Genomic DNA, 22711 nt, shown 5'->3' with positions numbered 1-22711 from the left:
TCATGTGGTGGTTACTGGGATCCCCTATCCACAGCACCTGAGAGGTGGGATAGCTGGGACTTTTCTAAGTCTCAGTATGCTTCTTATGCACTGCCAAGGATGATTCTGCTGATCCATCTCATTAGTTATGTCCTATTTGAGTAATCCACTGTTGTTCAATGCCTCACACCAAAAAATAAAATAAAGAAAAATAAAGAAAAGAAAAAGTAAGAAAAGAAAAGTCCCCTGCTGAGCTTTAACTTGTGACTTATGATTCCTATATTCCTATAGCTTATAGCTTTCATTTTTAAAGAACTTTTTTTTTTGTACCAGGGATTAAACTCAGAGGCATTTGACTACTGAGGCACATCCCCAGCCCTATTTTGTATTTTATCTAAAGACTCTCACTGAGTTGCTTAGTGCCTCACTTTTGCTGAGGCTGCATTTGAACTTGCCTCCTACCTTAGCCTCCCAGCCACTGGGATTACAGGCATGCACCACCACACCCAGCAAGAACTTTCTAAAAATTCCTTTAGTGCTTTGTAAACTTTCTGGTTTACTGGCTCAATTCCTCTCAGTTGCTTTTATTTTTCTTGAATTAGAGTTTTTTGATCTATGATATATGTGTGGATCCCTTTTTGCTGGTCCTTACTCCTGGTGTTTGTATCCAGGTATCTACCAATTGTGGGCACCCTCAATATGAACCTCAGTCTAATCCATGGAAGTCTGGCTGAATCAGGACTTTCCTCCTGTTTTTGCACATTGTTCTCAGAGCCCCTGGGGGTGACTGTGGATGTAGCTTACCCTTACTTACCTGTGTTTATCTTATTTACTTTGAGAATCTAATTTGGGGGAAGATCCTCTAGCAATTAGATTCCCTATCTTTTTTTTTTAATTATTTTATTGTTGGTTGTTCAAAACATTACATAGTTCTTATTATACCATAGATTCCCTATCTTGATGAAGGACCCTAAGCCTTGTCTTCTGTGCCCTTCTCCTAAGGGGCTACCAGAACCTAAGCCTAGTTTGTCCTGACAGATGCTTTGAGCCAGAAACAGCCACTGTGCCCTGCTTTCCTTTCTGGGTCCCTATATTCTCTGAGATATTTTCCAAATCTTTGGTGATCTTGGCTTCTTTTCAGATATTTTCATATTTTTTCAAGGTTTTTTTTTTTTTTTTTTTTGGTACCAGGGTTTTACCCAGGGGCACTTAACCACTGAGCCCTTTTTATTTTTCATTTTGAGCAATGGTCTCACTAAGTTGCTTAGGGCCTCAGCTAAGTTGCTGAGGCTGGCTTTGAATTTAGGATCCTCCTGCCTCAGCTCCTGAGCCACTGGGTTTACAAGCATGCACTGCCACACCCATTTTTCCCCAAGCACTTTGGTGTATTTTTTACTAAGAATGTTGGCCTAATAGCCTGCATACCAGTTCTGGATTCTTACATTACCCTGAGATGATGGTCTTCAGTGGGCACTGCCAGGGCACTCAGGGAGAAAATCCAGTCTGCGCCTGACCTCTGGCCTCATTCTGTATAGGAACCTTCATGTTTGGCATCCCTTTGGCTCAGTGTCCTGTGAAAGGCAGTGACTAGCAGCCCATTTACAATGGCTGAATGTCTCCCAGCACCCTGTGCTTCTGCAGATGGTTGCATAGCCACTGGCTCCTTCCTAGGGCAGAATATTGGCCCCTAGTGGTTATAGTAACTTTTGTGCCTGCAGGGCCCTGGAACAGAGCAGAAACCATGGGAGAAGGATATGTATGTAGGTGGAGGAACACAGGTTGGAGAGCTCTGAGCCTCAGCTGAATACTGAGGGCTTTTTCCAGAGCCTGGTGGGACTGGGTCCTTGGTGGTCCCAGTGTGTAGCTGTGGGAGCTGGCAGGGAAAGTAGCAGTTCGTGGATGGAAAGTGGAGCCCTTGTGCCTCTCCCCTGACTTCTAGGATTGACCAGTGAGCAGGAGACATCATGACATTGTCTAAGAGAAGGGCTGTGAACTTGGCAGTGTCCCCATGGCTGTCAACCCAGGTGTTCACTGAAAGCTATGACCAAAGCCCCTGCTATTCCCATGGTGCCAGCTCTGGCTTTGATAGCAGGGTTGGTGCAGTGGAAATGCCTTTGTTTTGTGCTGAGATGCAGAGTCTGAAAAGTTGTTATGTCAGATTCCCAAGAATTTGGAGTCATCGAACCATTTCAGAGGGGGAGGTTTCAGTGAGGCCTCTTTTTTAAGAGGCTGGCTGTGGCCATTGTTGGGAGTTCCTGGCCTGAAACAGTGAACCAAGAGCCTTCCTCAGCTCATGCTTGCTGCTTATACACCAATAGGGAGGCTTTGGGGGTCTTTACCCAGGATGATGCCCTGTGTCCTGCTCTAAGACCTTGGGCAGAGGAGCAGGAGTGCTTATGAACTGTTGAGACTTGGAGACAGAATGGGCTGGGTCTGGGACACCTCACTTGAGTAACCTTGGTCTCCTGCCCTAGCAAGGGCCTGGATACCCACTTTATAGGTATGCTGCCTCTTGAGGAGGAACCCAAGCTCTAGTGGGTACCATATGCTTAACATCTGGGACCAAGGCCACTGTAGGGACCCTCTTTACCCCCGATGGTGTTCCAAGATATAGCACCGTCCTCCCTGACTCCTAGGGTTCCCCAAGATATGGCATGACACTCCCCAACCAAGGGTTAACCAAAATAAGGCACTCAGACCTCTAGGGTATCTTCTGCTAATGTGCTTGGGGAGCTCAGTGGCCTCCTTGAAATATTCATATGCTCACAAATGCAGGTATATACAGATGCTATTCATATGTACACATGTGTACATACATGTATATATACACACAAGTACATATATTAGTTGGCTTTCTGTCACTATGACAAAATACCTGTGAAAATCAAAGGAGGAAAATTTTTTTTTTAAATTTTAATGTTTATTTTTTTACTTTTCGGCGGACACAACATCTTTATTTGTATTTGGTACTGAGGATTGAACCCTGGCCGCATGCATGCCAGGTGAGCGCACTACCGCTTGAGCCACATCCCCAGCCCAGGAGGAAAGATTTATTATGTTTCATGGATTAAGATTGTGGTTGGTTACACTATTCCTGGGTACATGGTGAGTCAGAGCATCATAGTGGAGAGGATGTGGTAGAACAGAGTTGCTTACCTCATGGTAGCTCAGTGATAAGGGACAAATATACGCTTCCAAAGTTCATAACTGGTGTCCTACTTTCTCCAATTAGGCCCCACCTCTTAAAGGTTGCACTATCTCCTAATAGCACCACAAGCTGGTAATTAAACCTTAGCACTTAGCCATTGGGGGACATTTCAGATCCAAACCATAACACATGTGTACAAAGAAACACACAAAGACTTATTCATGCACTTACATACCTCAGCAGACTCACCTCTGTATATACACCGAATATCCATATGCATACTGGTTTGTTAGACTTTTTTGGGAAGAATATGTTTGGCTCCCTTAGTATTAAAACAGCTTCTTGGTTGTTCCATGTCTTGGCTGCAGACATTAGCTCTGCCTGAAGCTATATCACTGAATCATTGCACATGTATAGTCTTCAGGGACCTTTGAGTCACTTTTACATGTTGGTGGCATTAATATCTAACCTGTTTTCAATTTGGTTGTGGAAAAATGCTTGCTTGGCTCCAGGGGCTCCCAGGCACAGGGTCTGGGGTCTGTGTGGCAAGGGAGTGGGCACTTAATCCATGCTTGCCCAACACCTAGGTGTGTGTGCACATTGCCAGCACATGTCCCTGCCTGCTGATGTGGATGTCCGGGGCTCCTGTGTCCCATGGGGTGGTGGGCATGAGCTGGATGAAGGCCTGCCAGGGACATATGCTGCAGAGCCTCCCAGGTGAGTGGGGTGTAGTGTCCTGCCTTAAGGTGCCATGGGCTGAGATGAAAGTGCCTCCCTTGGTTGCTTGTGGGGAGGATTTGGTACCATTTCAGGGGAGGGTATGCTACCTGCTGGCCCTAGCTACATGCGTGGTTCCTAGTCTCACTGTTGCCATTCCCTCCACACCCACCACCACCCCCATGTGGTGTGTCCAGGGCCTGTGAACATCATGGGTAACTGCCATAGAGAGTGACTATGCTGATGAGTGCACAGGTGAAGACAGATGTTTATGCAGTGCCAGCAAGCATGTGATTTTTGCCCGTTAAGCCCTGCTTGCTGGCATTTCTGTTCTAGGCTGTTGTAAGTTCAGTGAGGCTATTCTATCATCAGTCATTTATTCAACTTATTATTTTCCTTTTCCTGCAGACCTCATTGAACCTGTTGCAAAGCCATCCCTCGCAACCCATGTGCATCATCTTCTTTAAGTTTGATCCTCACCCTGTTTCCAAAAATGCATACAGGTAACACTCTGGCTCTGCGTCTTTCATGTTCTGCTGGGTCTGGGATGCCTGGCTGGTTCTCTCCCAGTCCTGTGCACCACATGCAGGAGGGGTGAAAGCAGATCAGAGGACATGTAGACTGAGTCCTGGATGGCTGAGTCCTGGGTTTAATCTCTAGTACCTTAAAAGCAAACAAATAAACAACAACAACAAAAAAAACCAAACCACTGTGTTTGCAGTAATTTGATATCTATCATAGAAAACCAAGATAACATGGTCATACTATCACATAACCACCATCTTTTAAAAAGATGCTTTTTACATGTACATGCTGAAGTCCTTTGTTGCCTACAACCTAGACTGTCACTCCTCATGGTAACTTCTGTGGGGTTATCACTGAGGCCCTGATCAATGGATCACAGCACCTGCTACCTGCTGCCATACCACCCCTCAGATGGTGACTGACCCAGCCCCAAATGGTCACAGACTCACCCTACCATGATACACATACCTTCCCGCAGACTCACCCCAGACCTTGCATAGACACATCCCCCTGATGTTGCACAAACTCATCTCCCCCCAACAATGTACCCTTTCATCTCCCCGATGTTGCATATGCTCACTTACCCCAGCTGTGTGAAGAGTGCTTGGTGGTGATGGATAATCAGTGGTTTCAGTTAATGGAATAGAACCAAACCAGTGGATGATTTGCCATGTTATGCACAGCCCTTCACCATGGTGTTTTATCATTCAGACCCTGAACATTGGCATAGATGAACTTTCATCTGCATTGCAGTCTCAAGTATTGACTGAGGGAATTACTTCCTCCTCTCATCTAGGGCTCTAGGCATCAGAGTAGGTAGTCATCACACTCATTTCTTTCTGAATTATGTATTTAATGAAATCCCAGGCAAGGCAAATCTCTGGCAATTCAGCTAAACAGTGTCTCCTATGGTAAAATAACCTATAAATTAATGTTCCTGAATTATTAGGCAAATACATTCCTTTTGAAAAATAGGCAGTTGAACATCTTAAGGTCGAAGACTGCTTTAATAAGCTTTTCATTTCCTTATTATTATTATTATTTTTCTTTCCCTGTAACCTTATGTAAGAATTGGTACCCAAAGACAACAGCCTCAGCCTGGCTTTGGACTGTGGAGTTTATTATCCTCTCCTTGGGAGGGCTGGTTTTATCCAGCAGGGGCCTCCCTACTACCCCATCTCCCACTCACCCTCAGAGATCTTAGAGGTAAGAAAAGAGAAGAAACATTCTTTTTAAAAGAGAGAACACTTGAATAGGACCTTGTGGAAATTGACTTCCACCCCCACAGGGACCATAGGGGCTTTAACCTAGTCCCTAGTGTATCTTTACTGTAGCTTATCTATCTCCTCCCACTCAGGGACCTCCTCCTAATCACTGTTCAAGCACAGCTGAAGGCAGGACTGACCTATACAGGTCCAGGGACAGACATGATGCCTTTTAGAATGGTGTCAGTCAGGATGGCCCTGGGGCCAGGAAAGGTGGGCACTGCTGCTGCCTCTGCTGCAGAGGTTGGGGACACCTCTGACTACAGGGACAGAGGAAATGTGGTAGGAGATGTAGGCTGGAATCTAGGTTGAAACTTGGCAGTTGAAGATGCAGAGGGTTATTTTGTATATGGCTGATTCTTTTTTTAAAAAATTTTTGATTTGTTAATATATGACAACAGAATGCATTACAATTCATATTCCACATATAGAGCACAATTTTTCATATCTCTGGTTGTACACAACGTAGAGTCACATCCTTCGTGTCTTCTTACATGTACTTAGGGTAATGATGACCATCACATTCCTCCATCGTTCCTATCCCTATGCCCCCTCCCTTCCCTTTTCCCCTTTGCCCTATCTAGAGTTCATTTAATTCCTCCCCCTCCCAGCAGCATATTGTGAATGGCTGATTCTTGTATCAGGGACAGTGGACAGACCATTCCCTCCTCACCCTGGGTGGCACATACCTGATGCAGCCCTGGAACCAGCTATATGGATGGGATAGAGAGGGGCCACTTGGGGTGCCCTGAAGATGGTGAGGCTTCTGTAGGAGACCCAGAAGGTTCGAGGAAAATGCACAGTCCCTGGCCAGACCTGACCCCTCCTGCCAAAGAAACTCACTATAAAATAGGATGGAGCAGCCCTCAGAGGGCTGCTGACATTCAGCATATGTCTTCAAGTTCCCTTTCATGCATGCTTACATTCCAGGAAGTCTACAGGCTTTCTGTAGGTATTCTCAAGGAATGGGACAGATGGTCAGAAGAAGGGATGGTTCCCCTTTCTCTAATCTAGGCCCCCAGGATGTGCTTGATGATTCCATTCCTGATCCTCACTTGCCCAGCACCTGGTCCTGCCACTGGCTGGGACCTTTTGGGGTGGGCAGGGACTCTGTGTAGTATGGAACAAGGGTGTCCCATGGGCCCTGGCAGACCTGTCTCTTAGCACTAAGCCAGGTAGTTTTACATCTTTGCCCAGGACCTGTCTGTTTCTTGGGTAGGGGCTCTGAGTGCTATCTCCCTGGGGGCTACCTGAAGCCTCTATATACTTTTGTCTGTTGTTGGTTTGGCAAGGACTGAAGGGTTTCTATCATCTTTAGGTCTTATCCTTATTGCTACTCCTATAAATTTTATATATTAGCAAGAGAAGCTGGGGGTGTAGTTTATTGGTAGAGTACATGCTAGGCATGTGCAAGGACCTGAGCTCAATCGCCAGCACAAAAGAGAGAGAGAATGTGGATTTTCTGTTTCAATCCGAGATGGCCAGTCATACTTTTTTCTCCTAGGTTCATTCTGGCAGCCAACAGGGATGAGTTCTACCACAGACCATCCAAGTTGGCAGGCTTCTGGGGGACTAACAATGAGATCCTCAGTGGTAAGTCTTATTTCACACCTGGTAGATAGCCATTCAGCATGGCCCCACTCAGGCTCCTGGGGTGTCATGAAAGTGCAAGTCACAGAATGATCCTAATAATATCCTTGCTTCCAAGTGTAAGTACCAAATGTGTGCAAGGATATGGTGAACCTTGGGATCTGGGTCAGCATTGAGTTATCCAGCCCCAGCATTGAGCACCACCCAGTGTCCTTGTGGTTTTACATACCCTGTGACCCCTTGAAGAAGTAAGTAGTCACACTACATGTAGGAGCTATATCACTTCTGAGGCATCCTAATTGTGTGTGCATGCACGTACATATGTTTGTGTCTGCATTATTGTTTCTACTTATCTTCTCTTGCTGCAGGGAAGATGGGCTGAATTGGTGGAGCAAAGGCTTGGGTGGGGCACATTTTGTATTACTAGAAATATCTTTTTTAAAACAATTTTTTAGATGTTGATGTACCTTTATTTTATTCATTTATTTGGATGTGGTGCTGAGAATTGAACCCAGTGCCTCTCACATGCTAAGCAAGCTCTCTACCACTAACCACAACACCAGCCCTGAAATATTATCATTGATTGTATGGATGGTGCATCTCTACATCTTGTACAACCAGAGAATTGAAATGTTGCACTCCATTTGTGAACCATGAATTGAAATGCATTTGCTGTCATGTACAACTAAGTAGAACAAATAAAAATAATAATTAATTTAAAAAATGTTATAATTGAGTTTTGTTTTGGATTAGGTAAGTTATTACAAGAACCATGTTGAGGCTGGATACATGCCTATTGATCCCAGTGAATCAGGAGGCTGAGGCAGTATGATCACAAGTGTGAGGACATCCTGGTCAACTTAGTGGGACTCTTCCTCAAAACAAAAAAAACAAAAAAAAAAAAAAAAAAAAAAGAGAGAGAGCTGGGAATGTAGGTGCTCCTGGGTTCAATCCTTAGTATTGGGGGGAAAAAAAGAAACATAGTTTAAGCAGGGTGTAGTGGCACACGCTTGAAATCCCATATACTCCATAGGCTGAGGCAGGAAAATTTTAAGTTTGAGGCCAAATTCAGAAGGCTAGGGAGACCCTATCTCAAAATAAAAAGGGCGGAGGATGTTGCTCAGTGGTAAAATGCCCCTGGGTTCAATCCCAGTGCCAATAAATAAATAAATAGATGCCATTTTGGTCCTTTCAGGTCTTCTGCTTAAGATTTGATAGGTTTGGAACTGTGTAGCCTGTTCAGGGCTAATTATTACATGTTTTTTTCTAATCTGACTTCTAGGAGTGGTATTATGTGTAAGTACTGTCCAGGTCTAATCTTTCTGGTTGGTTCAGATAATTTGTGCACTGATTAGAACTCTGGTGTTCTCTGTGTGGCTCTCCTCTCTGATCTTCTTTTGATGAACTCTGGCTGCCTCTGTATCCCCCAACTCTCAGTCTCTGCCCTCAGCTCAGGGAGTCTGCTGATCTCTTCCTGGCCGTGCCCCCACCCCCCCCACCTCCCCTTTGCTGGATCCTGGGGACTTTCCAGTCATGGAACTCATCTCATTTGCTTTTTGTCTCTCACCTCCTTTATCTCAAAACTCCTTTATTCACATATTTTAATTTTTGATTGTTCTAATTGGGAGAGAAAATCTGGATCCTGTTGCTTGGTCAGATAGGAAAGCTGTTCTTCTTCTTCTTTTTTTTTTTTGGTACCAGGGATTGAACTCAGGGGCACTCAATCACTGAGCCACATCCCCAGCCCTATTTTATGTTATTAGAGATAGGGCTGAGGCTGGCTTTGAACTCATGATCCTCTCGCCTCAGCCTCCCGAGCTGCTGGGATTACAGGCATGCACCACCGCGCTGAGCAAGCTGTTCATTTAAAAATTATTAGTTTGGGCTGGGGATGTGGCTCAAGCGGTAGCGTGCTCGCCTGGCATGCGTGCAGCCTGGGTTCGATCCTCAGCACCACATACAAACAAAGATGTTGTGTCCACCGAAAACTAAAAAATAAATATTAAAATTCTCTCTCTCTTTTTAAAAAAAAATTATTAGTTTGTAGGATTTCTTTATGCATTCTGGATGTGCATCCATTGTTGATAAATGTATTGCTTACTCATTTCTTGAATGATTTCTTTTGGTGAGTAGATTTTAGCAAAATGCATTTTATCTACTCTTTTATGGTTTCTTCTTTTTGTGTTGTATTTGAGAAATCTTTGCCTCCATTAGGTCATGAAATGTTTTCCTATTTTGCTCCCTCTGTTTTGCCTTTCGATTTTGAGATCTATGCTTTGGTTTATGATTTATCTCAAATTAATTTTTATACATTGTATAAAGTAAGGGTTGAGGGTCATCTCCCTTCCATCTCTCTGGTTGTTCCAGCATCATTTATTAAAATGGATACTCTTTTACCTGTTAGCATCTTGGTTGTAAGTCAGTTGAACATATTTGTATCCCATTGATCTGTGTGTCTCTCTTGATGCCAGTACCACAATATCTCAAAATGTCCTTTTGAGCCAAGTGCAGTGGCAAATGCCTGTAGTCTCACCTACTAAGGAGGCTTAGGTAGGAGGATCACTTGAACCCAGAAGTTCAAGACCAGTATGGGCAACATAGTGACACTCCAATCTCAAAACAACAACAACAATTTAGTCCTTTATAGTGAGTCTTAAAGTTGAGTTCTCCAGCTTTGTTCTTTTTCAGGACTGTTTGGGCAATTCCAGTTCCTTCACATGTCCATAAACATTTTATTAGCTTGCCAATCTCTGTGTAATTAAAAAAAAACTGAGGGGATTTTGATAGGGATGGTGTTCATGGGCCAGTTGGGGAAGAAGTTGGGTCTTCCATTTGGCATACAAGATGGCACACTTCTCCTTGGTCAACTTGACTTCCTTCTGCAGTGTTCTCTGGCTTTCTATCTTTAGGTGTCATGTTTTTTTTTTTTTTTTTTTTTTTTTAAGAGAGAGAGAGAGAGAGAGAGAGAGAGAGTTAGTTTTAAAATTTATTTTTAGTTATCGGCGGACACAACATCTTTGTTTGTAATGTGGTGCTGAGGATCGAATAGGGCTGCACGCAAGCCAGGCAAGCGTGCTACCGCTTGAGCCACATCCCCAGCCCGTCATGTGTTTTTCATTAAATGTTTTCCTAACGGGCTGGGGATGTGGCTCAAGCGGTAGCGCGCTCGCCTGGTACGCGTGCGGCCTGGGTTCGATCCTCAGCACCACATACCAACAAAGATGTTGTGTCCGCCGAGAACTAAAAAAAATAAATATTAAAAATTCTCTCTCTCTCTCTCTCCCCTCTCTCACTCTCTCTTAAAAAAAATGTTTTCCTAACTATTTTAAAAATCATACTAAGCGTTTTGTTAACACTGTTGTCAATGGTATATTTAAAATTTCTTTTTCTAATTATTTTTTCATTATAGGTGGATACAATATCTTTATTTTTATGTGGTTCTGAGGATCGAACCCAGTGCCTCACACATGCTAGGCGAGGGCTCTACCTCTAAGCCACAACCCCAGCCCTCTAATTCTTTTTTTTAATCATTTATATATATATATATATATATATATATATAGTATTTATTGGTGGTGCTGAGGATGGAGCCCAGCTACTCACGCGTGCTAGGCGAGTGCTCTATTGCTGAGCCACAACCCCAAACCTCTTTTTCTAATTCTTTCTCATGTTTACTTACTGGCTCTAGTAGATTGTTTTGGGTATTGCTTTTAGATTTTCTTAGTATATAATCTTGTCATCTACAAATAAAGACAGTTTTGCTTCTTCCTTTCCATGTCTACATTTTATTTCTTTTTCTGTTATAATTGATCTTTGTTATAAAAATGACATTTTAGTGACTTAGGAAAATGATCCTCTAGTCTAGCAAGGCTCCCCCTCCTGTGACTTTTTGTTTTTTGTAGCAGGTGCTGGAGGTCTAACCCAGGGCCTCCTGCATGCTAGGCAAGCATTTTACCACTGAGCCCACTCGCTCACCCCAATGCCTGTTTTTAAGGGCCTAGTAGACCTTGTGATATGGTGTGGTAGCCCATGCAGGACTGACCACTGACTGGGCCTGTGCCAGTTTCCAGTAGATGAGGCAGCCTGGCCTGGTTTCTGCACGGAAGTGTCTTCCAAAACTGGTTCAAGCATGAGGTGTGTTCTGTAGAAGTCACAAAGGGACTACCTGATTTCAGGGCCCTCTGTTGGTGTCATGATGGGTATAGTTGGTGCCCATGTTAATCTGTATCATCTGCACCTCTTGTATCCTCAGGGGCTGCCTCACCTTGCAGAGTTAGAGCCCATTCAATAGGCTAGGCTGTTAGACCAAGCTGTGCATTGCTGTGTGTCCTCATGGAGCAAAGGAGTTTGTTTCCCAGGAGACAGACACCAGGAGGGAGACCAGAATGGGTTGATGCCCTTCATGGTGAGTATTGCTGGTGGTAACACTGTTGCCTGCTACCTGCTACAGGGCTTGACATGGAAGAAGGCAAAGAAGGAGGCACATGGTTGGGCATCAGCACACGGGGGAAGCTGGGGGCACTCACTAACTACCTGCAGCCACAACAGGATCCAGAGGCCCGTGGCAGAGGTAAGTTGGATAGGGTAGAATGGGACCTAGGCAGGGCAGAGCCAAGGCATAGTAGGTAAGGTGGGTGGGCTAGGGACTATCAAGGCAGTCAGGAGTCATGTTATAAGGGCTTCTTCTGATATACCTCACCCACCTTGATCTGCTTCTGGGCCATGTGGCAGAGACAGGAGAGGAGTCACCATGGGAGTCACCTGAGACTTGTTTATCTCAGTGAGTGAGCTCCAAGCATATTACTTCCCAAAGTGTCACGCTAAGGGGCTGGGGATATAGCTCATGCCAAAGCACTTTGCTAGCATGTGTGAGGCCCTGGATTTAATCTCTAGCACTGGTTAAAAACAAAACACCAAAATGTCACTCTTAATCACTGTGTCAGCCTCTTGAATGTTGCAGAGCATATGTCTGCCCCAAGAGCACACATAAATATGTTCCCAGTGAAGTTTTCTCCTTTCCTGCTGAATTTCTCTATGGAGGCATAATGGGGAAAACTTTTTTTAACTGAAAAAAATCAGATTTCTTGGTGTCAACCTCAGTGGCAGTGCAGTCAATGAGGTGTGGCTCTAGTGGGACCCTTTTCCTTCCTGCATCCTCCTGAAGGGGCCTCACTCCTGTATTCCCAGGAAGAAGGGTTTACCCTGTTTTCCTCAGCCATGTGTATCCCCTGCCTATAGGTGAACTTGTGGCCCACTTTCTGACCACTGATATGGACAGCTTGTCCTACCTGAAGAAGGTCTCCACAGAGGGCCACCTATACAATGGCTTCAACCTCATAGCAGCTGATTTGAGGTGGGTCTACCAGCAGGGGGACAGCCATGCTACCCAGCACTGCCTTGAGGGCCAGGTCTACAGATCATTGGAAAGCAGGGTTCAACTCCACCAATCAGCTTGGCAGCCTTTCCTAAGATGTTGTTTCCGGTTGGCTTGGCAGGCATCCTGAGAACCTACCTGTTTCAGACCCATCAACTTGGGAACTAAGAACATAGCCTAGGGCTTCCTGTGACAGTGTGAGGCTTCTTGCTTCCTGACTCCAGAGAACTGAGGTGGGGACCTGGCAGTGTAGGACTGTGAAGGGCAGCCTGTTTGGAGAAGCCTGGCTAGGTTCCTCCTCACTTCCCATAAGCAGGTTTCACAGTGCAGCCTATGGCAGCCCTAATCACATACTATGCTCCCAGGTGACTCTCATATTAGAGACGTAGCCATAGGAACTGGAGAGGTTTTGTATGTTTTGCCTTTTAGTGAAGGGAGCATCCTTCCTATGCTTCCCTGTCCTCTCCTGGGTCCTCTTCCTCCCTTCTCTGAAGCCAAAGAAGCCAGTGAATGCTGTTAGCCTAGGGGCTTCCTCCAGTACAGATAGTGAGGGAGGCCATTAGTATCCTTTGGATAGCCCATGTTCAGATGCCCATCCTGAGCTGCCTCCTTCTGTGAGGGGAAGTCAATGGACCTCTGGGCTCTTAAGACCTAGGCTTCTATTCCTTTGAGCATCCATTTCATGTGGCATTCTTTGCCTCATCTCTGTACCACATGGCTAGACAGACTCAGTGTGGAGGCTGAGCAAGCTGTAATAACCCATAGGAGGAAGGCCCAGGATAGAGGCTGATTATGAATTTGCTGCCAAGAATTCTCCTTTCTGCTGACTTTAGTTCCTGAAGACCAAGTCTATGTGCTGTCTAGGCTCTCCATACTTGGTTACCACTGTCAGTAGTTCCATGCTTATCTGACCCAGCCCTAAGAAACCAGACTAGCAACTATGATGCTAGTGGGACTGGGTGTTCAGCAGCTGTGTTGAGTGTCCAGGGAACAAGGGAGCTGTCCTCCGAATGGATGTATGGTCAAGTATGAGATGGTGGCTCCTGCAGTTGTGGAAAGTGAGGGCCTATATCTTTGGGAGCCTGATAAGCTGTCCTGGTTCCTGGTTCAGGGGCCTGCTATCCCAACACCACCCAAGAAGTTTGACAGTGGCCAGAAGAGCATCCTGTGGTTAGATGGAAGATGGTGCCAGGAAAGCAGCCCTGTTGGTGGGTGCTAATGAGGAAACCAAGACCTGTTCTAGGTCAGGCCCTCCTTTTGCCTGGCCTCTGGTGACACTGGCATTAGTTCCAGTATCTATTTCTATAGGCCCATAGGCAAAAAGTTTAAAAGAACTTTTGCCAGAAAATAAAATCTCTGAAGTCATTAGCCAAACATCTTGAGGAAATTGCCAAGGATTGTAGTGAGGAAGAATGTGAAAAAAATGTGAGCACAGGCTAGGGGTTCTAGATGCCTGTGTGGACTGGAGGGTGGTTGGAGAGTGAGGGAGGAAGGGCAGGTCTCTAGTACTCAACATCTGTCACTTACTCTGCATTTGTCTGTATTGAAGACAAGGGTCTCCTTGTTCAGCTTTTTGTCTTGGGAAGATGTCTCACAGGTTATAAAGAATCCCTATTATTTGAGACAGGGTCTAGGTTAGTTGCCTAGATGGGCCTTAAACTTGCAATCCTCCTGTCTCAACCTTTCAAGTAGCTGGGATCACAGGGGAGTCCCTCTTTAGTTTGCAAAAAAGGTATTCCAAGTTCTAGCAGAAAGACTTACTGCAGTATTGAGGAACTGGGATATCTTTAGCTGTGGAGCAGTTTAAACTATTTTTAAAGTCTGTAGTCGGTATACAAAAATATGTTTTCATATGGCACTTTGTTGAGAAGTCTATGTCGCCCTGAGACCAACTGCCCAGGAACAGATTGAGATCAATTGTGGAGGTGGGGGCCTTGGCCCCCTGGAGTGTTCGGGTGTTTGTTGGGGTGGGGCCCAACTCTGATATTATCACCACATGCCTATGCTATGTGGCATTCAGCCATGCTTTGCCGTGCCTCCTAGGCTGGTGGTCCCCAAGGTGAGCCAGGAATGTACCTGTGATGTTAGAAGGAGCCAGGGTCTCCATGATTCTGGCTTCCAGTATCCTAGCCTGGCTAAAGTGGACCATTGTTTTTGCGTTGGCTCCCATTGGGGCTCTGGGAATAGGGCCATGAGATCAAACTGCGCAATGTGGGGGCAGGATACCCTGTGGCTCCCATCTTACCTTCTTCTCCCCTCCCTCTATCTACAGTACAACAAAAGGAGACTTGGTTTGCTACTATGGAAACCGGGGGAGGCCTGAGCCCATTGTCCTGACACCAGGTGAGTCTGTTCTGGGAGTCTGACGGAGAAGGGGGCTGCTCCTAATGAAGGGGATAACCTATACTTTTCAGAGACCAGGACCCTGTTGCAGCACTTTCCTGGGACTTTTTTGGCCACTTGATGCCTAATGATCTGTACAAGATTGTGGCCCATACCTGCCACAAGAGAGCCTTATACCCTCCCTACTGCCTTTCATGGGCTTTTCCTATAGACTAAGACTGCACTTGCTCTGGACTTCCCATCTTAGCCCCAAAGCCCAGCTGGTGACCCCCAACCCCACTTTACAGCCCCATCACCAGCCCCACCTTGTAGCCTCATCTTGCCTTAGATCCTTTAGGCTCCACCCAGGCTCTTCCCCTTGACCTCTTCCCCATGCACAAACACCACATGCTAACTTGTCACAAATGCATACCTCCTGCATCTGGCCACATGCTGGCCCATGTTCTCAGAGACTTGTCTCTCTCATCACCTGCCTGCCTCCCCCTGTACCCCAGAGCACACTCTGCCTGGACCATCCCCTCCCTCTAGCTACACCTTTGCCCAGGCTGTGCCTTCTGCTGCTCTGCCCTTCTATTCCCTTCTTCTTTAGGTGTTATGATTTCCTGAAAGCCTCCTCTGTCAGCACCCGTCCCCACAATCTGGGCAGAGAGTATTACACTGCCTTCCCCACTATAAACCACTTTTGGGAGGTCTGAGTCTTCAGGACAGAGCAGGAACCCCCGGGAAATATCACAAATGGGGTCTAGCTCAGTATACCAGGTAAACAAAATTCCTGGGACCAGAACCCTGCCTTCAGGCCTGCTTCCTCCCTCCCCAGCTTGCTGCTTGAGGCCTGTTCTCACTGGTGACATCTTAGGACTATAGAACTCAGACACCCACTCTGGTCCCTATATCTGAGCTGTTGGCCCATATCAGATGACCCAGCCAACGGGAAGAGTGTCAACATCCTTGGTATCACCCTCATCCCTGCCTCTTTGAGGCAGTGTTCTTTTGTAGTATAGTTTTTGTGTCCTCAGGACACAGGGATTTTCTCTGCAGTTGGCACCAGTCACCAAGTGAGGTCGCAGGACACAGGTCCTTCCTTCCCACTGGGGGTTAATGGTGCACATTTATGCTGGCACCCATTCCTCTTGCTGGCCCAGTTACCACAAGGTGCTCTGGAGCCATAGCAGGACCCCAGCTCCCACCTTAGAGCCATAGGGATCCAAAGCAGGGCTGGCCAAGCTCCCAAGAGTTGGGTGATACATAACCAACAGCAAGGAACAGGGGGACATGATGCTCAGAGATCCTGGGTTTGGGAAGAATCATTCTGGCTTCCCTTGGGACAGTTCTTACCATTCTTGTTGCCTCAGTGTCTCCCCATAAGTTCAGACTTCTTGGGGTTTGGGTATGTGGTGAGGTGGGTTTGTACCCTGGAGTCAGTCTCTCCTTTCACATATTGTTGGGGCTGCCCTGAGCCAGTGACCGTGCAGGAGAGAATTGGAAACTAAAATATCAAAGGACAGAGATAGGTCCACTCCTCATTTTAAACATTGGCCCAGAGGCCTTTGGGAAGCAGATAGAAGCTTTCTGTTCTCAGTGCCTGAGACCCCCTTACTAGAGACACTTATTTTCTGCTAAGTCATTTTTGGTAGAAATTCTTTCATGTATCTTTTTTTTTTTTTTTTTTTTTTTTTTTGGTGGTGCTAGGGATTGAACTCAGGGCCTTGTGCATGCTAGACAAGCACTCTACCACCTGAGCTATATCCCCAGCCCCCCACCTCCTGTTTTTATCCCCGCATCTGCCCCCACCTGATCTGTGTTCCTTCTTTTACTTTTTTAGGAATTGAACCCAATATCTCATGACTGCTAAGTACACATTCTTACTTTATTTTATTTTTATGTGGTGCCGAGGAGCAAACCCAGTGCCCCACATGTGCTAGTCAAGTGCTCTACTAAGTACACAAAAGCTCCTAAGTACACAAAAGTACACAATCTAACTACTGAACTATACCTTAGTACACCCTAGCAATGACTTTTTTTTTTTTTTAATAGACAAAGTACAGATTTGATGAAGGTGGAAGTAGCACTCTGTAAGGTACAGTGGAGTGGGCTGAGCAAGAGAGAGGCTCAAGGCCCAGTTACCATTTTTTTTTTTTAAAGAATTTTTAATCTTTATTTTTCAGTTTTCGGCAGACACAACATCTTTGTATGTGGTGCTGAGGATCGAACCCGGGCCGCACGCATGCCAGGCGAGCGCACTACCGCTTGAGCCACATCCCCAGCCCCGAGTTACCATTTTTTTAAATAACAGTTTTATTGAGATATGGCTCACATGCTGTATAGTTCACCCATTTAAAGTATATTATATTCAATGAGTTTTAGTAAATCCACAAAATTACTCAACTGTCACTACGTCTAATTCCAGAATCTTCTCATCATATCCCAAAGAAAATCTCACATTCATTAGCACAAAGTCCCCCTTCCCCCTTGCTTCCCAGCCCCTGGCAACCTTTTATTTTTCTCTTTGGTACTAGAGATTGAATCCAGGGGAGACTGTACCACAGAACTACAACCCCAGCCCTTTTTATTTTTTATTTTGAGACAGAGTCTCATTAAGTTGCCCTGATTGGCCTCAAACTTGAGATCATCTTGCCTCAGCCTTCTGAGTAACTGGGATTATAGGTGTGGGCTACCATGTCTGTACCTTGGCAACTTTTTTTTTGGTGCTGGGTATTGAAATCAGGGGCGTCAACCACTGAAATACATCCCCCCATTTTGTATTTTATTTAGAAATAGGGTCTCACTGAGTTGCATAGCACCTCGCTGTTGCTGAGGCTGGCTTTGAACTCACAATCTTCCTGCCTCAGCCTCCCTAGCTGCTGGGATTATAGGCGTGTGCCACTGCGCCCAGCTCCTGGCAACTTTTAATCTGCTGTCTCTATGGACTTGCTCATTATGAACGTTTCATACAGATGGAATCACGTACTGTGTGGTCTTGGGAACTGACTTCTTAATTCTTTCGCTTAGCTTAATGTTTTCAATATTCATCTTGTAGCCTGAATCAGCTTGTTGATTCTTTTTTTTTTTTTAAATATTTATTTTTAGTTGTAGTTGGACACAATACCTTTATTTATTTATTTGTTTGTATGTGGTGTTGAGGATTGAACCTAGGGCCTTGCATGTGTTAGGTGAGCGCTCTACTGCTGAGCCACAAGCCCATCCCTTGTTGATTCTTTTTAAGGCTGAGTAATACTCTATGGTTATATATTTTGTTTCTCTATTCAGCCATTAATGAATACTTTCGGCTATTATGAATAATGCTGCCATGAACATTTATTAAAAGTTTTTGTGTGGACATGTTTTCACCTCTCTTGTGGTGAAACAGTACAGACACACATAAAAACACCTAGGAGTGGAATGGCTGGATCATATGGTAACTTTGTTAGCCTTTTGAGGAACTGCCAAATTATTTTCCAAAGCATCTGCACCATTTTACATTTTTTTGTTGTTAATATGTTTTAGTTGTAGATAGACACAATACCTTTATTTTATTTATTTTTATGTGGTGCTGAGGATTGAACCCAGGGCCTTGCTCTTGCTAGGTGAGCGCTCTACTGCTGAGCTACAACCCCAGCCTCCCATTTTACATTTCTAACAGCAGTGTACAAGGGTCTCAGTTTCTCTGAATCCTCACCAATCCTTGTTATTTATTTATTTTTGCAGTGGGGGAGGGGTGGGTACTGGGATTGAATCCAGGCCTTGTGCTTGCTAAGCACATGTACCAATGAGCTACATTCCCCAGTCTTCTGTCTTTGGGTGTGTGCATATGATGCTGGGAATTGAACCCATGGCTTCAACACATCAGGCAAGTGTTCTACTGCTATGTTACATTCCAACTCTATCCTCTATCTTTTAGATTGTAGCTATCTTAATGGGTATGAAGGGGCATCTTCTTGTGGTTTTTATTATATTTGTCTGGTGGCTATGGATGTTGAACATATTTTCATGTACTTGTTAGCCACTTTTTCTGCCAAGAAATGCTTATTCAGGTCTTTGCTCATTTTAAAATTTGGTTCTCTGCCCAGTGTGGTAGTGCATGCCTATAATCCCAGTAACTCAGGAGGTTGAGGCAGGAGGATCCCAAGTACAAAGCCCAGCAACTTAGTGAGGCCCTAATCTAGTGAGACCCTGTCTCAAAATAAAAAAATAAAAAGGGCTGAGGATGTGGCTTAATGGTTAAGTGCCCCTGGGTTCAGTCCTCAGAATGAATGAATAGGTTTTTAGTTGTAGATGGACACACAATATCTTTTATTTATTTTTACATGGTGCTGAGGATTGAGCCCGGTGCCTCACACATGCGAGGCAAGCACTTTATCACTTGAGCTACAGCCCCAGCCCTAGGTTTTCTTTTTGAGTTGTAGGATTTCTTTATTCTACCAATGCAACAAGAGATATGATTTGCAAAAATTCTTCCCCATTTCATGGATTTTCTTTTTTACTTTCTTGGTTTCTTTTGAAGCACAAAGTTCTAAGTTTGGATGAAGCCCCCTATTTTTTTCTTCTGTTGTTTATGTTTTTGCTGTCTTATTTAATAAGTCATTGCTTGATCTAAGGTTATGAAGCTTTCATCTCATGTTTTCTTCTAAGGGTTTATAGTTGTACCTCTTTCATTTATGTCTTTGGTCCAATTTGAGTTAGTTTTGTGTACAGTGTCAGGTGGGATCAAACTCCAGTCTTTGCCTGTGGCTTCCTAATTTCCTAGCACCAATATTAAATTGTCTTCCCAGTTCCTGAAGGAAAAAACCACAATGACATCAGGGACTGGCAACTTGACTATGGGGGCTCCAGCAGAGTCCAGGGCAATCTTCCTGGACTTGACTGGAACTGGAGCTGCTTCAGACTCTGCTTCTTTGGTGCCCCATCCAGGATGCAGAGCTGTGTGCTACTTGGCCCCCTGGACCTCTGGAGAAGCAGCTCTGAGGGGTCTCTCCCTTCAAATGTGTGTCTTTAACTTTTATGACATGAGAAACCCTTTCTCTTTTGGTCACACCTTCTGTCCACTTTAGAACTTCCTTGTTCTGAGAAACTGCAGCTCAGAGTCCTTGCAATGAGTCCACCTGCTCCCTTAGCAGGAACCCAGTCAGTATACAGAGGTGGGCTCTGTATAATGGATATGTATACTGTCTGTGTGTCCACTGGCTAGGACTTCCTATTTCCTCATGAGTCAGGACCTATCATGGTGGGTACCCTCTTGCCCTTGGGTTGGTGGTTGTCCCACCCTTGATTTTTGCAGATAACCCTCATACCATACCTTAGAAATGGATGCCTATTAGAGTTCAAGTTTTTTATTTCATATTAGTCCGTCCATCTTGTCCCCTAGATATCTGTACTTTGTGGAATCTTGAGGTTGCCACTTGCCTCTGCCCTGCCTTGGGTTCTGTACCCCTTACCATAGATATGGATCAGGTATGAGCCTAGAGAGTGCCAAAGTGATGCAGTCTGGTTCAATTTTGCTATCATCTGCTATACCCCTGCCATTTTGTTTTTTTTTGGGGGGAGGATACCAGGGATGTTTAACCACTGAGCCACATTTCTAGCTCTTTTATTTTGAGATAAGTTCTTGCTAAGTTGCTTAGGGCCTCACTAAATTGCTGAGGCTGGCTTTGAACTGGGGGTCTTCCTGACTCAGCCTCTTGAGCTGCTGGGATTACAGGCGTGTGCCACCACACTCGGCTATCCCTAACATCTTGTGTTGGGTGGACCAGTAGGTGTCAGAAGTTTACCTTGAAATCACATAGCTGGACCTCTGCATGGCTAAGCTGGTCTCTTCCCTGCAGGGACCTATGGACTGAGCAATGCACTGCTGGAGACGCCCTGGAGGAAGCTGTGCTTTGGCAAGAAACTCTTCCTAGAGGTTGTGGAGCAGAGCCATGTGCTCCCCAAGGATACTCTTGTTACCCAGCTCCTGGATGTGCTCAACAATGAGGAGGCGTAAGTGGGCAGATTCTTCTGGAGTGACCAGAAGAGGCAAAGAAGAAGGCAGGCTCTGCTACTCTAAAGGCCTATAAAAGTAACCAGGGCTGGCTTCTAACTGCAGGAAACCTGAAAAATATGCTGACCTTGGCCCCTCTGCTACTCCCCTGCTGTTCTCCTTGATTTCTGGTAGGGGCCTTTGATGATGAGAGATGGGGAAGTCAGGGTCATGTGGGCTGGGAGGCTCAGTGCTCATAGAGATCTGATGCAGGCTGGCCTGAGGCCAGAGCAGCTAGAGGTTCTCTTCTGTGTGAGAGGGGATATAGATAGAGCTTCCCACATGCTGTCTTTCTAGTGACTTTGGGGTTGAGCACTGGGCACAGACACGCCTGTTCCTGGGGGCAGGGGAGCTCCCCCACCATCTTCCTTGCCCATAGGCCTCTGCACAGGGCACCCTCAGATACTGGACACCTAGGGCTTAGCTGTCCCAGCAGGGATCCTGGTACTCATCAATCTGGATTTTGTTCTGCGTGTAGTCCCATATGTCCCTCCCACTGCCACACATACCATTTCCTGCCTAGACAACCCAGCATTCACTTGTGTACCCTGTTGGTCTCACTTCCCCCAGTGGACCTTCAGAGGACACCTCATAGTCTGTCTCCCGTTCTTTTCTCCCTGCCCTCCCACAACTGCCTCAAGGCCTCTGAACCATAACATTACCCTTTAGCCTCAGCATCACCACTCCCTTGGGGGAGCTGTGCTGGCCCAGCCCTCTGCTCAGCTCTAAGACCACATAGTCATTAGTTAGTGTGTCATCCTGGACAGAGCCATGATAGGCCCTGGCTGCTCTTATTGATTGCTGTAGCTCTAGTGCCCCTTGTGGTGGCTGGCAAGTCTCAATGCTTGAGTGGACTCCTGTCATGAAAAGTTGCTTGCAAAGGCTCTTCTAGGGGCAGTAAGAGAATATATATGCTATCTGGCTACCTGGGTTTCAGTGATGGAGTCATAAATAGATGAGTAGACAAAGATGTGAGGCATTGAGCATGAAAGGGAATAAACCAACACTTGTGGTTCTCCCCAGTTGCTTTCCAAGCCCAGGGAGCTCATTAGGAACCTGAAAGCTGTTAGCACTTTAGGTTAGTCCAGCTGGCCATACAGGATCATGGACAGGCAGCAGAGGGAATGATGACCTTTTCCCCCTCTGTCCTTCCAGACAACTGCCAGACCCAGCCATTGAAGACCAGGGCCAGGAGTATGTGCAGCCCATACTGAGCAAGTATGCAGCTGTATGTGTGCGCTGCCCCAACTATGGAACCAGGTATGGAGGGGCTGGGGATGCCAGGTGCATCACCTTCCTACCCTAGTTTCCCACTTCCCAGGCTGGAGGAAGGATAAAGAAACTGAGCTTCCTTATGTTCCATAGCTAGCTAGGACCAGGCTATTTCCCTAACTGAGTAAATTCAAAGCCTTTGCCCTGTATATACTGGGCTACAGGGGCAAGCAGACTCCACAGTTAAGGGCCATGCATAACATAAATGAGCATCAATTCCCAGGGGCTCTGTAGATCAGGGCTTGAGGTCCCCCAGTCTTCAGCCGTCTTCTAGATGGGGCCATTGGGCTGCCCCCTTGGGGTCAGGCCCCCTTAGGGCCACCTGTGAAAGTTTTGGGCAGGCAGGTGGGGCTTTTCCTGCAGAGGGAAGGCAGGGAAGGCTGGGGGTGTTTCAGACTAGAGGTGACAGGACTCACCCAGTGTGGGCATGCAGGCTTGGTCAGGAGGCCCAGATGCCTCTGACAAGCTTCTCTGTATCCTCAAGA

At 45.8% G+C, this 22711-nt stretch overlaps 1 protein-coding gene across 4 annotated transcripts in view; it reads left to right on the top strand.

Moving 5' to 3' along the window:
• The window catches only part of TANGO2 (transport and golgi organization 2 homolog), a 36373-nt gene that overhangs the window by 12375 nt on the left and 1287 nt on the right, over positions 1-22711 (top strand). For 2 of the 4 annotated variants that reach the window (XM_081286076.1, XM_081286073.1), the window contains exons 2-8: positions 4253-4347; positions 7139-7227; positions 11675-11794; positions 12463-12577; positions 14871-14941; positions 20761-20914; positions 22110-22214. In XM_081286076.1, the coding sequence (XP_081142202.1) occupies positions 4292-4347; positions 7139-7227; positions 11675-11794; positions 12463-12577; positions 14871-14941; positions 20761-20914; positions 22110-22214 (710 nt within the window). In that variant the 5' untranslated portion in view covers positions 4253-4291. Of the gene's footprint in view, positions 1-3735; positions 3845-4252; positions 4348-7138; positions 7228-11674; positions 11795-12462; positions 12578-14870; positions 14942-20760; positions 20915-22109; positions 22215-22711 lie in introns of those variants that run through there. The other 2 variants (XM_081286074.1, XM_081286075.1) reach the window with 2 other exon arrangements.

The sequence above is a fragment of the Spermophilus citellus genome (genome assembly GCF_964194105.1).
Source record: "Spermophilus citellus genome assembly, chromosome: 3".
Classification (NCBI taxonomy): Eukaryota; Metazoa; Chordata; class Mammalia; order Rodentia; family Sciuridae; genus Spermophilus; species Spermophilus citellus.
Note: the sequence above shows the minus strand (reverse complement) of the source record. Positions and strands in the feature narration are given on the sequence as shown.